Below are 19,033 nucleotides of genomic sequence, written 5' to 3' on the forward strand. Positions count from 1 at the left end.
ATCTGATTGGAACTTAACTTTCCAAGGCTGCAGGATTTTTGAGATTTTGGGTTCAAGATAGATCCTGCAGGGCGTGTTTTAATTCAGAGTTCAAGTTCAGGGGCATTTTAATACTGCTGTGCATTCAAATTCTACTGGGATTTTGGTTCCTCTGTATTTGAATGTTTATACGGAAACACAATGTGATCACTATAAAGAGTTCAGATTAATCACAGTCTGGATGTCACATACAGGTTTGACATAAAATGTGTCACAGGCAGCTTGGCTTTTCAAAAGACATCTTTCAAAGTGCTAAAGGGATTTTATGTACAAGTAAGAGGACAATTATTTAACTTCTTCACCTGTTCACTTGATTTTTGTTTGGTTTTTCTCTGCTACAGATTATGTCAGAGAGCCACAATGATCATGCATAACAACAGTTCATCCTCGCTGCTTTTACCAAATGTGAGCTCCTTCTGGAAGAGAGATTCACATGGACCAGGACTCCTTGATGAAGCAGCATCACTCATTGGCAGCTATGATTTCCCTCAGACCACAGAGAGTTTTCCTTTCTCCACTTTGGAATCAACAAACATGACCCTAAATGCCACAAGCAAAGACCCTCTGGGTGGACACACTATCTGGCAAGTAGTTTTGATTGCTTTCCTCACTGGGATCCTTGCACTGGTGACCATCATAGGAAACATCTTAGTGATTGTTGCATTTAAGGTCAACAAACAACTGAAAACAGTCAACAACTACTTCTTGTTGAGCCTTGCTTGTGCAGACTTGATCATCGGTGTTCTTTCCATGAATCTTTATACTACATACATCATCATGGACCACTGGGCTTTGGGAAGCTTGGCCTGTGATCTTTGGCTCTCCATTGACTATGTCGCCAGTAATGCCTCTGTCATGAACCTCCTTGTGATAAGTTTTGACAGGTATTTTTCCATCACTAGGCCACTGACATACAGAGCCAAACGAACAACCAAAAGGGCTGGGGTAATGATTGGTTTAGCATGGATTGTCTCTTTTGTTCTTTGGGCTCCTGCCATCTTGTTTTGGCAGTATTTCGTTGGGGAGAGGACTGTGCCTCCTGATGAATGTTTCATCCAGTTTCTAACTGAACCTATCATCACTTTTGGCACTGCCATCGCTGCCTTTTATTTGCCGGTCACCATTATGAGTATTTTGTATTGGAGGATCTACAAGGAGACGGAGAAACGCACCAAAGAGCTGGCAGGGCTACAGGCTTCGGGCAGCGAAGCAGAGGCAGCGCGCTTCGTGCACCAGACAGGCAGCTCCCGGAGCTGCAGCAGCTACGAGCTGCAGCGGCAGAACATGAAACGCTCCGCCCGAAAGAAATACAGACGCTGCCACTTCTGGCTCACAATGAAGAGCTGGGAGCCCAGCACAGATCAGGGGGACCAAGAGCATAGCAGCAGTGACAGTTGGAACAACAATGATGCTGCTGCCTCCCTTGAAAATTCAGCCTCCTCTGATGAAGAAGACATTGCTGCAGAGACCAGAGCCATCTATTCAATCGTGTTGAAGCTTCCTGGTCACAGTGCTATCCTCAATTCCACAAAACTACCCTCCTCGGAAGATTTGCATGAGTCAGGGGATGAACTGCAGAAATCTGACACAGAATCGAAGGAAAAGAAAACTAAAAAATTGCACCCTCCCAAAGGTGTTCAGGATGGTGGAAATTTCCAAAAGAGCTTTACTAAGCTTCCAAATGAACCAGAATCAGAAGAGACAACCACAGCTTCTGATGGCATCTCATCAGTCACCAAGACATCGACAGCCCTGCCCTTATCCTTTAAGGAAGCAACCCTGGCAAAAAAGTTTGCCTTGAAGACCAGAAGTCAGATCACAAAACGAAAACGAATGTCACTTATCAAAGAAAAGAAAGCAGCACAGACACTCAGTGCCATTTTGTTTGCCTTCATCATTACCTGGACCCCGTATAACATCATGGTTCTGGTGAACACCTTTTGCAGCTGTATCCCCAAAACTTTCTGGCACCTGGGGTATTGGCTTTGCTACATCAATAGCACAGTGAACCCCATGTGCTATGCACTGTGTAACAAAACATTCAGAAACACTTTCAAGATGCTGCTGCTGTGCCAGTGTGACAAGCGAAAGCGACGCAAACAGCAGTATCAGCAAAGGCAGTCCGTCATTTTTCATAAGCGGATCCCTAGGGAGGCTTCATAGAATAGTATTTTTTAAACAAATAAAAAAATAACGAAGCAGGGATGTCATGGGATGGGATAGGACAGAACAGGATGGCACGGAACAGGGCAGGATGGGCAAGATAGTAAGGAATGAGACAGGATGGGTTGGGGCAGGAAGGTGGTTCTAGGGTGCTGATTCTATGATTTAAACACCAAGACATGAAAGCAGCTGCCAGGCTTATTTATCCTTTCAATAAATCCAGTTTAATATAAAAGTCAATCCACATTCAGCAAAAACTAAGAAACTTCAACATTTTTATTAAGGAGTGAAAGATTTAATAAAGTTTTCCTACAAATTTGTGAGAAGCTGTATAGCAATTATAAACACATTACTGATCTGCCCAGCTCTTTGATTATAATCAACTCTGGGATCTCAGGTAAGCACATTTAGCTAGCCCAACTCTTCTTTTTCCAAGGAATCCAACAACTTTCAATTCAAGTTACATACAGATATAGCAAAGCTAGTGAAACAGGATTATGAAATTATTTGACATACTGTATAGGTTGAAAAATTACCTCTTGTTGTCCTGGTAGAGCTTCCTGTCTACTTCTCTTCTGATATATTGCTAATTGTACCCGTGATTCCTGATTTCTGAGTATCTATGTGTGCAGCTGATGTTATATGTGTGTGTGTGAGTGTGTATGCATGCATAGCATACATTCACACCTCTGACATACACACATACCAGGAAAGAGGTGGCCTATTGTTCTAGGTTTTACAGGGCCCTCCATCATGATTACATGTGATTGAAACTTTTTAAATGTCTGAAAATCACGTTATAAGTATGTAGCTCATTATTTGCCGCCAGAAATTCAACTTTATCTCTGGAACCAAAACACAGTGTCCACATTTCAAACTAAGAAAACCAAAACATAGCCTGTGAGTTTACAGAGTTTTATAATTGGGTACTTGCACAGTAAAACCTTAATCTTGAGCACAGAATCTCTTTTCAAAGTGATCATTCCTTTTTAAAAGATACAAAGGGGAAAGGAATTGAAGGTTACATTCAGGGAAGAGCGTGAAGATGTCTTGGCAGGGCATAGAATGATGAGAAGCCAGATCTGGGATGCACAGTACCAATGCTCAAAGGGAGCTGCTCAGGAGCCAGGTAGGTGCAACCATCAGCAGCAGCCCTGTGTCCTGCTGGGGGGGCTGTGCTGCTGTCGAAGCACACATGGCTCCTGCAACACCTTGTCCTGAGCTGCACCGTGGGGATGCACCACTCTTCTCAGAGCCAGCTCAGATCCTGTGTGTAGTATTGCTACGGCTTCTGATGAAAGTTCAAGTTGCAATTTTCTGACAAAAGTTGGTGGAGCCCTGCTGCTTGCACTGTCTGCCCAGGTGATCTTCAGATGCAAATGATTTGTTTCAAAGAAATGGTTTATTTTTGCATGTGAAGGATGCTCACTAAAACATGTTTGTTTTCCACAACCTGTTTTAAAAATCATCAGGAGAAGTGCTCCTAAATCCGTTTGACACCAGGTCATTCAGTGGTGTGAAAAATGTGATATTGCCAATTTGTAACCTGGCAATTTTTGATAAAGACAATTTTAAAAGGGCTTTAATATTTATAGTTTAGACATGACCAGTATTTCCTGGTATTTGTGAGGTGGTCTGCACCAAATATGATTTGTAAAAGTCAGAGGTCCCCTGGGGAAAGGATTGTACTTTAAACTGTTGCTCTAAATCTGATTTAGTTACATGTTGAAAGATTATTTTGTATTCTCCTTTGAGCTGACCAAAACTTTTTTTTTTTTATTGCTTAGACTTATTTTGCTGAAAATAAAACAAGTATCTTATTTTACAAAGGGGCATCAGTGTTGTGAACACAGAACTGATGTTAAAGCTGCTTTTGTATTCAGTGTGAGATGGTGTTTACAGATGATTTTGACAACAGTGGAAATATATTAAATGGTGTCTGTGTATCTGAACTATTTAATTTTGTGTTATGTTCATATAAAGAAATATTTATACATATTTCACCGAATGTTTTATTTAATGTTGATAAATATTGCTCTTCAGTCTTCAGCTGTAGTGTCCTTTTAAAGTGATTCATAAAGGTCTGCTTGAGAAATGAATAGATTATACCTAGCTTTCTTATCACTAAAACAAATTCTCTTTTGTATGAGTTGTTTAAAATGTCTACTCTAAAGTAATCTCATAAATTTTATTGAAACTCTACTGCAAGTACAATTTTAGTACAACCAAGAAAAAACTTAAAACTTCATCTATGTCACAATTGCATTTTGAACTAAAGATACCAGAATTGCTTTGCTGGTTTTCTAGCCACATACAAAGGCACCCATGTTGCAAAGAAAATTAATTACCTTTATTTATAGAAAGAAGCATATATTTGAAATATATTCATTACTCAAGTTGACCTAAAACTGTTTTACCATTTAAATATATATCTATATCTATATATATTGCCATATTATTATATTCTGATATCTAGAGTAGTGCTGTGCCCCTACACACAAAATGTGAGAGCATGTAAGGAAGCCAGAGTTCATCGGGGGATTTATGGTATATTAGTATTGATTTTAAAATGGGAAACTATTATTTTCATTGAAGTTAAGCTTCCTTGAAAGCGTCTGTCACCACTGTTTACATAATAGGAAGAGTTAAATCCTTGGATTGTTCTAATAGAGAAATAAACAACCTGTTTTTTGATGTGTGAACAGGCTTTAAAATGTTATTTACAGGCATCATAAAATGTGTATGTACACACATATTGTAGCATAGATCAATTAATTATTATTTATTTAATGGAATATGCACTATAAAATATAAGAATTTGGCTGTGTTACAAGTACAGTGGGCATCAATTTAATTTGTATTTTATATGTTGCTGTATTTGCTTTAAACCCATGCACACAAAAATTTTAGATGTATGCACTAGTGGATATATTATTTATGAACACAGGCACACGTAATAGGTTGCAGAAGAAGAACAACGCAAGACCAATGACACTGAATTACTTTTAGGAAGTACACTTGTGTAATATTTCATCTCTTTTGAGGAAAATTAAGTCAGAAACACAGCAGAAAGCATCATTCTGATGGCGGACAAACAGCCCAGTCCCATTAACTCTCCTCACAGCACTGAAAGCTGGCTTTTCAGAGACCAGTCTCTGTTAATTGCAATAATACAAGATTAGACTCCATATGAAAAGGACCAAAAAGTCAAAAGCGATAGCCAGACAGGAGCCAATGGGTAGTCTGGAGAAAGCTTTGTACAATAGACCCCAATCACTGTCAACCTCTGAACAGGCAACAAAATACATTATAATATATGTTTGGATTTTTCAGTGTGAAATTGTGATAGAAGTTTATTACTTCTGACTGGTATAGGCAGTGAGAGATGTGTGATCTGAAGATCTGAGGGCAGGGGCCATGGTGCATGGAGCACTTTTTCCTACTCCTGCATAACACACTTTCAACAAAAGTAAACTGCAAATCAGTCTGGCACTGTTCTAAAGCTAAACAAATGTAGGAAAGGCCTGAGTAGTTACCAGGATCTAAACCTGTGGATCCGTGTAACCTAAACAATGAATAGCCTACAGGGTTCTGGCAGTAGGAGTATGCACACAGATATTCTGAGAGAGTTGGTGAATTTTCTCAATTATGTACAGCTCCATTTTCTTACTTTGCTGTCTTGATTATTATATTTCTTTACTTACTCTGCAAGAATAGTCTAAAAAGTCTTGGTTCATTATTAAGCTTATATATCTAAAAAAGTGAGTAGAGATCCCAAAGTACACTTGGTTTGCCTGTACAGAATGCAAACACCAAAGGAAAAGGAAGTTTTAAACTTTTTTACCTAATCAGCAACATCAATAATTTTAAAAATTGTTATCATCATGCTACCCTATATACAGTAGGGATGGTCAAACAGTGTCATACTATTTGTAAACTGCTTTTCACTCACCCCTTACCCATCTGACTATACATCGCTATTCAATTTATATTTGAGATTTTAAACTCTCATTTTCCTCCAGGTGGCTCCTAGAATCTTGTGCTAAAGTATGCTCTACAAGCCTGTCTTGTTATCAGGTGTTTTTTCTTTTCCTTTCACAATCCCTCTATGCAAAGTTATCTGATCTTATGCTATCAAAAGACACTTTACTAACTTAAGGAGTTGTAAAGTGTTGAGATCTGATACTTTCTTTCCTAACAATGTATAAAACATATCAAAAACAACTGGAGAAGGCTTCACATTTGCCAGCTTCTCATTGGCAGAAATGATCTGTGCCACAAATGGTCTCTTCACCCAGCCTGACCGGAGGATGACCTGTCCCTAGGGATGTTCTCCTAAATCCCCATTAGCTTGAACTTCACACAGTTCATGAATCATCATGTATTTTAATGCATTTGGAAATTTGAAAAAAACAGTACGTATTCATTGTGGTAGTTCTGAATATTCTTTGACCCATGCAAATCTACTGTCTCGATTCACAATCTGCTTCCACCCTCTATGGTTTTCTATTTTATATATTCTTTTTATCTTTTCTGTATTTGCCCATTCAAATACCACTGCACTGGCTTCTGGGAGCAGGTCAAAGCAATACATATGTGTAGGTTTCTTCTTGTTAGCCCGAAGGGTATGCAGAGATGTCTGTTGGAGCTGAGGTGTTCATAGTGATGGCTGCCTTTTCTGACTCATGCACTGCACTCCCATGATACCCAAACACTTCTGTTTGGAAGCTTAGCTAAAGCATGCATGACATTCTGGTTTTCATTGAATTAAAAACTTCATTTAATTAGGATGTTCTTTCTTGTAGCAGGCATAGATCATTTATAGCATCTGTACTTTTCTACTTCTGTATTTTTGAGCTGCCAGAAAGGTATTGGGCAAAATACTAATTTGTAATGTCTGATACTTGGGTGTTTTTGTACTTCAGGTTTTAAAGTAAGGCAGAGATAATGCAGTTGTGCTATTTGTTGAAAACAAATTGAGTGTGAATGGAAATTCTACACTATGTTTATTTCATTTCATACACCATGGCACTGCAACTTGGCTGAGATTGAGCATTACAGTATTTGAGATCTCTGACAGTTCTTCACAATCTTAACTGGCAAACTCATTACCTATGACGTACTGGCATATGGGACTTTGACTTCTCTTCACCACTCACACTGCACATTCAAAACATAACATAGATTGTATTTTTTTTTTTTTTTGAGAAATATCATTGTAGTTATTTCCAGATGCATTCGTAGATGTGCTTGAGGATGCTTTGCTTAATTTGAGATATCAAGATGGCTCAAGAGAGCCAATCCCTGTCAGGGATTGTTTGATGGAAGGAGCACAGGTAACATGGGAAAACATTAAATGCTACTTATTTCATGGCCTGTTCCAACATGGGTTGTGTGGTGTGTATATTGTACCAACACATCTCCATGCACTGTGTATATCTCAGAAGGATATGTGTGACTCTACTGTGTGTGCACATACAGAGAGATGTACCACATCTAGAGCAATGTTAACAGAAGTATGTACAAACTTATGCTAAATTGTCAGCCATGGTAAACATTGCATTTGATGCCGCATCAGTTGTAACTGGACATTGAAACTGTGCTTAAGTCTCCTCTGCTTATCTGCAAGAAAAGTTTCCACAGCTTTCCTTAGTGCATATATTTTACAATTGTATTGTCCTTATTTCTTGATATGGTGTTTTCAGTGTATTGAGGTGGCTTTTTAGACATTACCCAAAATTTAGAAATGCATGAACATATTTCACTTACTGAGCTATTGCATCAAGGCTGCACTAGGTTTAACATTACCCAAACTCACACTGCCTTTTTTTCAAATAAGAAGAAAAGGCCTCTCTGACTAGATTCTGCTAGGTTTATGTAAGAAAATTCTATGTCCATGCGAACATCACTGCCAGTTTCTCAAAGTTGGAAGAGAAATCCAGTCACTATGAAAACAGTTGGAGGCAAATGTCACAAACACAGCAAGTCACAACTGCAAAGTCTATGTGGTAAGAACAGCACTCCTTCCATTAGAAATTAGAAGAAAAAAAAATTACCATCTTCCCTCATCCCATCCTAGTGCTCTGCCCTTTCTTTTGCATAGTATAATGGTTTTCATTTGCCAGTCCCATGGGTGGAATTTTCCAGGCTTTAAAAACCTCATTTGCCTGGTAAGACTAAGAAATACCCACTATATCTAGGTCATTCACCCCCTTCTGAGTTTTCAAACAATAAAACCTTGACTGTATGATGCTGGCTTAAAGGAGTGTCTTATGAAAATGATGATAAAACCATTCAATCTAATGGTGGTGAGGAGAGGTAAATTTTTTTCCAAGCTAGTGAAGCTATAAAATTTATGTAACTTGGCAGAAACTGTGGAAAAAACCCCAAGACATTTAAAGGCTTTATGGATGTGCACATCCTCCTTGCATAAGGGTGAATAAACATATAAACAGTGCCCAAAAAAGTTCAGTGTATGAATGACTCTGTGAGCCAACAGCACACATCACCATCAGCCACACTGTTGGCAGAGCACCCTGACACCCCACTCAGGCCTCCTTGAAGAGATCCTTATTATAGCACTCTAGGACTAAATAATAAGCCCTTAATATGTAAGCAGGGCTTGTTTGTCTGGGTGCATATGCATTTTCCAGGAATTTTATGGGAGATTCTTTCTCGCTCCTGGACTAAAGTTAAATAACTTTTCACTTTCTGGAATGAAATCACTCTGGAAATGAGCTGGTATTCATCACTCAACCATGCCTAACAGTCAGAGAAGCACAGGATATTATTGTGCTAGCAGAACTTAAATTTATTTTTCAATTAATTCATACAGGTATAGTTAATTTACTGAAAATACTCAAAAGATCTGAAAATTTTTTCACTATTATGTAAAGTCTCTGGACAATAATCTGATTCCTTATGTAGTTTCAAAACATCCAGTCTCCTTGAGCCTATTTTTCTTCAGTATTGAAATATTTGGGTAACAAAGCAACTGCAGTCACTCCTGAAATACTACCTGCTCTAGAGATGCCAAAGGGAGGAGGAAATTGCCAAATAGCCTTCCTTAATTTGTGCTTAATGTGTCCACATTAAGAATTATAATTACCATTGTGGCACAGACTAAATAACACCATGGGGCAAAAGGAATGAGCCAATTTACTTTGAACCCTACACAGTGCTGCACTCTGCTTATGCAGATACATCACAAGGCCTGTGCTGTATTTCCTCATGCTCAGTACTTTTCTCCACTCATTACTTCTATCCTTCACAGAGATCACTCCCCTCCTATTGAAATACCTATCACATAGATTTATTGAATATACCTATTGAATACCCTCTGCCATCAATATATAAATATGTCATTTCTTTGCATCTGCAAAGCTATATGGAATCAGATATAGCTGGAGTTAGGCAGCTTTTATCCTCCAATGGCATGCATTTTTCTGATCCAGAAATATATTCCATTTGCTTGCCTCATATTGCCATTAATGATGGTTTTTTTACAAGTGATATTAGGACCAAAATTTTCCATGCTTCAGGCTGTAGAAGTATATCTGAGTGAAACTTTTGTTCCTTTATTCAAAATGAATGTGATTTCTTGGCCATAGGATAATCTGAACAAAATCCTCTGTGTGAAGGATAGAACAGGATTTATCTCCTTCTCTGCCCCCGCCCTTCACCAAATATGATGGAAGGTCCTTTCAGGTCCTTTCACTTGTTTTCAAATCAGTGCAGCTACATTACGTAGTTGCATATTTCTCCTGCTGTGAGACAGGAAGGATCAGCTTGAAAAATGCCAAGAGACTTAAACTAATGTGCACAGGTGCCACTTTTGGTTTTGTTTGATGTTGGGTTTTAGTCTTTGCAATGTGTATTGACTGACACAGAATCCATCATTAGAGAAATATAAAGACTAAGGATGGACAGCTGCTCTCAAAAGGAAGATGCATAAGGATGGATCATGGAAGTCCATGTACCAAGTGCACACAAGAGCTCTTAGTCAAAGCTGTAAAAAGCCTGAATTACAATTTACTGCTTTCCAAAAGAAGTAAGAAAATTATAAATATAATGTGAAGTTTTTCAGTTGTAAGCTGTAGGTGTTAGAAGATGTCAGTGAAGATGTCATATTTTTAATATGAATAATCCCTGGGTTTCTAGACATGTCCCATCACCCAGGTGCCTCTTAACTCAATTCCTCCTGCCTCAAAGCTGACCAGCAGTCATGGGACTTTTGCCTCACAGGAAGTTGAAGCTGAACTCCTGCCCCTGCCACCCCCCAGCAGGAAGGGTGTGGGCCACACCAGTCAAGCTGTTACAAGAAAGAGCCATAAGCTTCCTGCTTCTATTTGGAGATAGCGGGTATTTTTGTGATAGAAATAGAGATAACATTGCAGGAATCTGATGAACATATTTTATGTGTTTCCTGATATGTTCCTATTACTTGAAAGCTTTCTGTTCTGCTGGTTATGGAGCAAAACAAGGCCCAGAGACAATATCTGAATACATAGTTTTATGGCTTGACAATTTTAAATAAATTGACTTTTTCCCTGTTGCATTCAGATTTTGAAATATATGAAGAAATTTCATGCAGTACTTGTCTCAGAAATAGACGTCATTAAAAAGAATTTGGAATTTTATGCCTTATAAAACTGATTTTCTTGATCAAAACCAGTAGAGCTGAATGTACTGTAAATTCATAAAACAAAAGGAAACAGTTGGAAAGAACCCCTCAACTTCTGCTGTGTAAAAAGACAGTGCTTGAGCATTCACTCAAAATCTGGTGTCTATTGATCTAGTCATAGCTACCCATTCTGGGACTAGACAGAACATTAGCATTTTTTAAATTATTGGCCAAGTTGATCTTTTTTTGCTACACCTACCTTACTGTGCAGCAATTTTTCTGCCGTGTAATTAAATTCTATGTCTTGGTAAACACTCAGAAAGAATAATTGGCCCTAGCTCATATTGACAGCAGTTTGCAAAACACTAGCACAGTAATTGGAAGAGTACAGGCAGATAGCGATGAAGAGCAATCGTTTTCCTTGGCTTCAGTGTTGTAGAGGAGCTTTCCCTTTTGCATCTGATAAAAGAGAAGATGTACTGAGAGAGACTCAAATGCTTTATTCTCCTCTCTGGCATGACTGCCACCATTGCAGTCCTGAGGGCAGAAGGTGGATGGATGCGTGTTGGTAGAAAAATCAATGCATCAGTCCAGGTCAAGTGTCCCACGAGAGCTCACATTTCTCCTTTCACTGCATGGGTATCAGCCCAAAATGTGTTGTCAAAACTTGGCTCCCACTGAACTATCACGGTGGAACATTGTGCTCTTAAGAGATTTTCTCCTGCCAAGATGCTTTAACACCTTTTTTTTTCTTTTTTTTTTTTCTTTTTCTTTTTTTTTTAACTCTCCACAGAAAACTAATCAGGTGGCACCTTCCCGTGTGGAAATTTCCTTGCAAATACATTACTCTAATCTACAAATTATTTTTACCCTGTATGCCCCTGATAACAATTGCATTAATATAAGAAGATAAACTCATTCCTTTAGTTGCTGCTCATAAAGTGGCTTGCTAGTTAAGATAAAAACAAATTATAGGATGTAAAAGACATATCTGATTGTACAGTAATACACTGTGTGCCAAGCAGTCGGTGAGGTAAGGTTTACATAACTGCTAGATGTTGGTTGAACTTTTGAGATATATTTCCATGTTATTTTTTCCTCTCAGGAGCCAAAACAGGGGCAGAACACAGAACAATCAATTAAGAGAAATGTAATTGTTTTGATTGAAGTAATTTGAGATTACAAGTTACAAGAGAGGCAAACAATCTAGAAAGCATTTTGAAGTCTTCATGATGTAGATGCTTTCCTTCAGGGAAACTGTCCTTCCTTTCAGTGTGGGAGGACTCCCCTTAGGTGTGGATTTGTAGAAGGAAATGTTGATTCCAGTCATATACTACAATATTCTTTGACTGCTATTAATTCACTTAATGACCCAGTCTGTTGCTCAGTGATATTGCTCTGTGCTCTCCTAGCGACGGTGAAAAACAGCCTTTTCTGGGGGTTGATCCAAGACCAGCTCCAGCTGGCTTTTCCAGAGGGAAAGGTTCCCTCTGTGCTTCTGAAATGAACATTTTTCCCCAGAAAAGCAGGAGGCAGCCAGGCCCCTGCACCATAGTGTTGGGCTGGACTGTGTGGCCTCCCTTCAGCATAACATACCTTCACTTGTGTGCCCGCACCTTGCACTCCCTGGGATGAGTCTGCAAATAAATTCTCTTAGAAAACATAGAGCAAACAGAGCAAACCACCCCCAGCCATCCATTTTCATACATATATGTGTGTGTGTGTGTGTGTGTGTGTGTATACACATATATATCTGTATGTATGTATGTATGTGTATCTCCTTCCAGTTCCCTTCCTCCTTCCTGCTGCCCAATGACAGCATATTCAAACAACAAAAACAGTGGCTTCTAAAATAATTTTCAGCTGAATTGTAGACTGCAGTGGTCTTTATTACCAATAACATTAGAGAAAAATGGAAATGGGGAATTGCACAGCTCTGGCCTGTTTATGACTCCTTTTCTTCCTTTCTCATTTAAATGATGTACACAGAACATTTATTTGTTTGGAGGAAAGATTGTGGATTACTGGTGCAGCATTCTGATAGGTATTTTAACATATTCAGAGAAGAGAAAATTCAGTCTCACAAATAGACATCTTGGATTTCTTTTTTATTTCTTACCAAATTAATTGCAGTCAGTTTAAGACCCACCTCTGCGCAAGTGTCTTCCTGTGTATTTGACAGATGAGCAACTTTGTCACATGTGCCAGTTTGTTAAAATTTCTTCCTTTATCTGTTTTCTTACTAATGGTTTCTGAATTGACAAGCCTTTGCCTTTTTGTTGGTGCACAGAGTCAGTTTCCACCAGCCTTAGTTTAAGTTATCAGGAGTGATCCAGCCACAGTATGAATTTCTTCCATCTTACCTTATTTTACAGCTTGAATTAGACCCTTGGAATTCTCAATTGTCACATACTCAATAGCCAAGGAGTTTTGGGAAATGTTTTTAATCTTCATAATATTAATAAAGTAACCATGTGCATATAATTGAAGTGTTAAAAATGCCAATCCATAATCCATCCCGTTACATAAAAGTACCATATCAAATACATTTTCCTATTAATTGAGGAGGCAAATATGCCGGTGCATAGCCAGGGCTAGCTATGGAGTCTATAATGACATCTCATTCTAAACAGATATTCTTCAAATATTTCATTAAATGATTTGACCTAATTCATCCTGGCTAAACAAACTTAGTTTAGTTCAATCCCGCTGTTAAGCTCTCTTCCAAATTTTCATTAGCATCAATGGAAATTCTAGAAAGAGCAGATAAATCAGTCTCTCATTATAGGACAGATAAATAACACTTTGGGTTTATATTTCTAGCTGATATATGTAATCAAATTATTTAAAATATAAACACTCAAAGCCTGTTCTTACCCTCAGGGAACCCCTTTATCCCACTGCAGCAAAGCTGCATATAGCAGGATATATTCCACTAATACAGTCAAAAATATATGGGTGTATAAGAATAAACAGCTTAAAAAATCATACTGTAAATGATGTGATTGAGTGAAACTGTATGTATATTTTTAAGTCTTCAGAATAGTTGAAGTTTTAACTTATTTCAAATTTTTAAGTTGAAATCTATTCATATTTGGAAATTTTGTACAACCTTGTAAAGTTAAATACTATGTCACTGTAATTTATTTTTGTTGTCATATATTGACACATGCTCATTTATATATGAAGTGTACTGTTTATCAATTGCTTCTAAGGCAGCAATAAAAACATGAAAGTTGTTCTCATTTTCCTGTCAGCTGTCATTTATATCCAGCACATTATTGTATTACTTTTAATTCTGTTTCTTACTAAAACAGAGTGTGTACTGAGTTCTTAACTATATGCCTTCCAGTTCTCAATGAATGGCTATTCTTGCCTATGTGAGAACTTGGGCATACACTTTGCAGAAGTCCTGGAAAGGGATTGCCACCTCATTGCATCATGCCAAGAGGACATCAGAAAGTGAAGGAGAACAAAAAGTCAGAACTCCTCCTCCTCTCTTCCTACAAAGTTTGGTTTTACTTTTTAACTGATGGTTTCCACATCATACCATGTCATTTCAGGCTCTCTGAAGTGTGGGGCATTCAGACCTCTTATAAGAATGAATGTGGGTTGAAGTTTCAGAGCACCTTAAAATATCAGTCCCAGTGTTGATATTTCTTTCAGTGAAATAGTATTTCTCCAGTTTCCTTTCCTGCTGAAGGAAAGGCTTTTGAACTTTCCTCCACAAGCACAACCTGTAGAGGTCTTAAGTACTTTCCTCACCTTGTACACTATGGGATGTACCTGCAAATTCACAGCCACTTGGAATAGTTGGACAATTCCAGCTTTTTCCTTGGTCCAGCCCAAAAGCCAGGTGTGTAACAGGGTGCAAAATGTATATTCCATACATCAAGGACCACTAGCTACTATGAAATGCAGTCATCTACAGACATTTAAGGTTCATACCAACAGCCACTTAAAAAAAAAAAAAAAAGGCCGTGAGAGGAATGAACTTAACCAGTGGGGTTTCTTCCAGTGATTCAACTTCATTTTCTCCTTGCTGATCTGAGGAATATAAGTAAAGAGAGCCAGAAACAATAAATGTCACTTTATGTGATGTTCTCTGCAATAAAGTGCTAGAGGAAATAGCTAAAATACAAAAACACAAAGGCAAGGCCCTGGACATTGACCACACATAATAAAAAAGGGAAATCAATGTTGTGAAATTAAAGTATTTGCTTTTTATATTTACTGCAAGAGTGGATTCTTTTATTGTTTAGAATTGTTTTATTATTATATTGTCATTTGTTAGAATTGTTTTATTAGAATTGTTTTATTATTATATTGTCATTTGGTATCTGCTTGTGTCATGAGCCTTTCTTTTTCATCACTGTCAAATTTCACCTGTCCATTTTCCTTCCTTTCGTTACAGGATGGAGTAGATTTATTGTCACCCTTTCAGGAATTGTGTGAGCTGTGATCACAGAATAACTCAAGCAGCTGGAGCACAGCTGGATGCAGTGAGCAGCTGAGAGTGCCACTCCTCCAGCCCCAGCCAGCTGATCTACAATGAGCTGCTTGTGCCGGCTCAGGAGGGAGACCAGCAGCAGCACACACTCCCAGTTACAGCTGAAACTGGCAACACTCCACCCAGAATAGGAGTGCCTTCACAGCTGATACAAACTGACCTGTTTGTGCTGTCAGAGATTAAACAAAAAGGGGAGAGAAGGAAAAGGGAGCTTGGGGTTTCATTGTAGTACCTTGTGTGGCTGGAATGGGCTGGTAAGTTTGTTCAGCATGGTTTAAAAGAAGGCATGGCTATTGGGATGCTAGGGAAAAACCTGTCTTGTTGCTGCATTCAAAGGTTATTTTCTTCAAGTAAGGCTAATGCAGTTATAGATTAAAATCCTGGATTAAAGTTTCAAAGGTGCTATTAAGCATTTCTAAACAAACTCTGAATTGGGACTAAAGCAAGGTCCTGGTGCATGCATGTTGAAGTTGTAAAGTCCAACTCCTGTTCAGAAGCCTGGATAACAGCCCTTACAAAGCTACTCATTCCTAATTCTCTGAACATCCTCAGTCTTTTCCTTAATGCAAAGTACTCTGTGCTGCCTTCATTTTAAATAACATTCAGGATGCTTTGTCAAATAAAACAATAAAATATGTCCTGTAACCAGTTATAGCTGCCATTATGGCAGCTAAATACATCTGGTTGCTGCAATAAGAAAATGTAAAATAACATTTCACTTTCCTCTAGCCAGCAAGCTGTTTCCTGATGATGCTTTCAAAATGGAAATTTATTTCTGCTTCATTGTGCAAGTATCCATATGCTGTGTTTTCTTAGTACTTATGTCAGACAGCTGATGTAACTCTTCACAGCTTTTTGGCTGTGGTACTTAATGCAACTAGATATGAATTCTATTGAGTTGTTTGTACCTTCTCTGAAGCTGTTTATTCTGCCATGAAGTAGTAAGTCAGCAGGGAAGCACGGGAAGTTCATTTATTGAAAAAGTTTAACAGCAATATTTTGTTACTTCCATTCAGCTGAGGTCAAAGAAAAAGCAGTACAGTTCCTAATGCTGCTCAAACAGAAGCTGAGAGTACATTAGCCTGTTTCCCGAAGTTACCACACAATTTCTTACAGTTACTTCAGCAAGGATTTGCATGATCATGAACTAAATAGACTTGTTGCTGTAAAATATGGTGGATATGTATCTTTTTGTAGCTATGAATTATGGCTACTTAGTAGATTTTTACACGGCTTAAATTAAAATGTGCTTAACTTGGAGAAAGAAAATACAGGATTTTCTTCCCCCAAAAATATCCACTGTGGATACAAAGCAAGAGCAGCAAAAAAATCTCCAGTTAATATGATGAAAATGAAAAACCCTCAATTTTACTTTCTGTGCTTTTTTTGCAGTTTTAAAGATTTGTCATCTTGATTGTAGCCAGTCTGAAAGACAATTACCTTAATGGCAGTCCTACACAAAACAAGCTAGGAGAGATTTTGCACAGTATGAATGTGCCTTGCTTTTGGATTATTTGAACAGAATATGAGAACAATTGCAAGAGTCCCCTGGATTTATTAATTATGTGATCAAAAGATTTTAAAAATGGGGAAATAATTGCCTCTTGATTCTCCTGTCTATAACAATAAAAGTCTACAGATGCTGTGGAAACAGCATTTTTTTTCTTCACTGCATGTACCAAGCTGTGAAGTTTGTGAAGATTTTGCCAAATATCTTTTCCTTTTGATATGCATGAGGACTGAGGGCAGGAGAGGAGTCCCCAAATACGGATCCAATCCATACAGGCCAAAAGTCTTTATGTTGCTTTGATCATAGCAGTGCTCCCTGTGGAAACTTGGTGGAAGAACAGGGAAAAATGAGAAGTGGCTATAACTGTTAACAAGACAGATCTACTGAGTGCAGAGAGAAGGATGATATGGAGCAACTACAATTGTATGTATACTTATGGGTTTATTATGTTTTTTATTATTCAGATTTATTGTAGCTGTATAGCACAAAAATGAGTCTGAGCCGCTGCCTTGCTTCTGAAGCTCTGTGCTCTTTGCCAGCATCTTTCCTTATGAGAGTAAACACCAGTATTTTGTTGAACTGGAGGGAAGGGAGAATAGAAGAAAGGATGGTGCATAGAACAAAATAATCTGGGACTTTCACGGATTTCATTTTAAGAAATAGTATCAGATTCAGCAGCTATTTTTTAACTTAAAGTGTAATGAAATTAATTTTTCCTAATTTTCAAGACTAAGCCTGATCCCTCCTGAATAGGATTATATTTTGCTTGAGTGATTTGTAACAGTAATAGAACGTATAAAGTGACCAGCCTTTCACATCTAGTTTGTTTAGGAAAATAAGAAGAATTACTAGATAGCAGGTGGTTAGTTGAGATGGAATATCTCCAATGGTAAGAACTTTTTAATTGTAATAAAAATAAACTGCAAAAATATGGGAAGTGTAAATGGAGACCAAGTATATTACGCTACAGACTGTTTCTGTTACAGAAAGCAAAAGAAAATAACACCTTGTCTTCTGATCATTCTCATAATTTTTTGAGTGGTTTGAATTCTGTGTCTGTCAATACAGGGTGTTGTTAACCTTGTTTTAAATGCCTTTTTTAGAGGACACCAAAAAGGAAAGGAGCTGCAAAAGCACCAGACAGATAACCCTTCCCTGCTGTGAAGAACAGGCCTTCATCCATAGGTCAGTCTCTCAGCTGCTGTGGAGTAGTGCATGGAACACCCATGAGGCTCAGTGAGTGGTCTAACCATAGCTGATTTCCAGTTGCTGGTAGTTACCTGACTGGCAGATCATCTAATCTACATGTGATCACTTTCTTCAAGAATTCCTTTATATTGCAGATATTCAACATTTTAACAACATAATATTGAATTTTACAACCTAGCTTCCAGCTATTGTTATCTAATAACCGCAGCCCAGTACTACACCACAGAAGAGTTAAAGCAATGGATTAGACAAATTTTGGATAAGTCAAATTTGCCATTGGTTCATCTACTGTTTTTGTGAAGTTACAGAAACACAGCAAAAGTCTTTTATAGACTTGGAGTATTTTGAGCTAACTGACCTGAAGACAGGACAACCAAAAGTTAAGGAAGGTGAGGGAAATTAAACTTAACTGGAATGGTTTAATCCTGAAAAGTTTTGACTTCTTTCCTGATATATGAGTGACATCCTTGATGCATTAGATTCTGGAGCTGCTTTCAAGTAGGACAGTGCCTCCAAATGGGCAAGGTAAAATTAAAGCCCAAGAATCAGAAGCTGTGATGCTTTGCTACACGGGGGATGACAGCCAGCTCAGGTGTCAGACGAAGCACCAAGAGGTCTGGCTCTTCTGCTGAGCCCATTCCCTTGCAAGGAGGGGACTGGGTTATGTTGGCACTTTTTGCCATCAGCCACAAGTGTATTGGGTGGGAGGAAGATGATATGCCACACATGGGTATCATCTCTGATTATGTATAAAGACAGTACAGAGCTATTATTCTGTCTTAAGGAGCAACACAGATTACGTGATGACCGATAAATGTGTCCAACAGCTGGTGATAGAGCACGGTCTCTCAGCACCTCCTTACTCGGAGAGCACAGCAGTTGCAACTCTTCTTACATGCTATCATGCTAAGCAGTTTGCTGCTTGTGGCTTAGCTTTTGTGGGACAGGTAATACTGGAGTCAAGAATTATCCAAAGAGA

General features: G+C 38.3%; 1 protein-coding gene across 3 annotated transcripts in view; it reads left to right on the forward strand.

Annotated features, from left to right (window-relative positions):
- CHRM3 (cholinergic receptor muscarinic 3) overlaps nt 1–14,038 on the forward strand; it is a 271,574-nt gene extending 257,536 nt beyond the window's left edge. For all 3 annotated transcript variants that reach the window (XM_039707667.1, XM_039707668.1, XM_039707669.1), the window contains one exon: nt 381–14,038. In XM_039707667.1, the coding sequence (XP_039563601.1) occupies nt 381–2,202 (1,822 nt within the window). In that variant the 3' untranslated portion in view covers nt 2,203–14,038. The remainder of the gene's footprint in view (nt 1–380) is intronic.
- Nucleotides 14,039–19,033: the final 4,995 nt, after the last annotated feature.

This window comes from Passer montanus, unplaced genomic scaffold (assembly GCF_014805655.1).
Source record: "Passer montanus isolate IOZ18808 unplaced genomic scaffold, ASM1480565v1 scaffold2, whole genome shotgun sequence".
Lineage (NCBI taxonomy): Eukaryota > Metazoa > Chordata > Aves > Passeriformes > Passeridae > Passer > Passer montanus.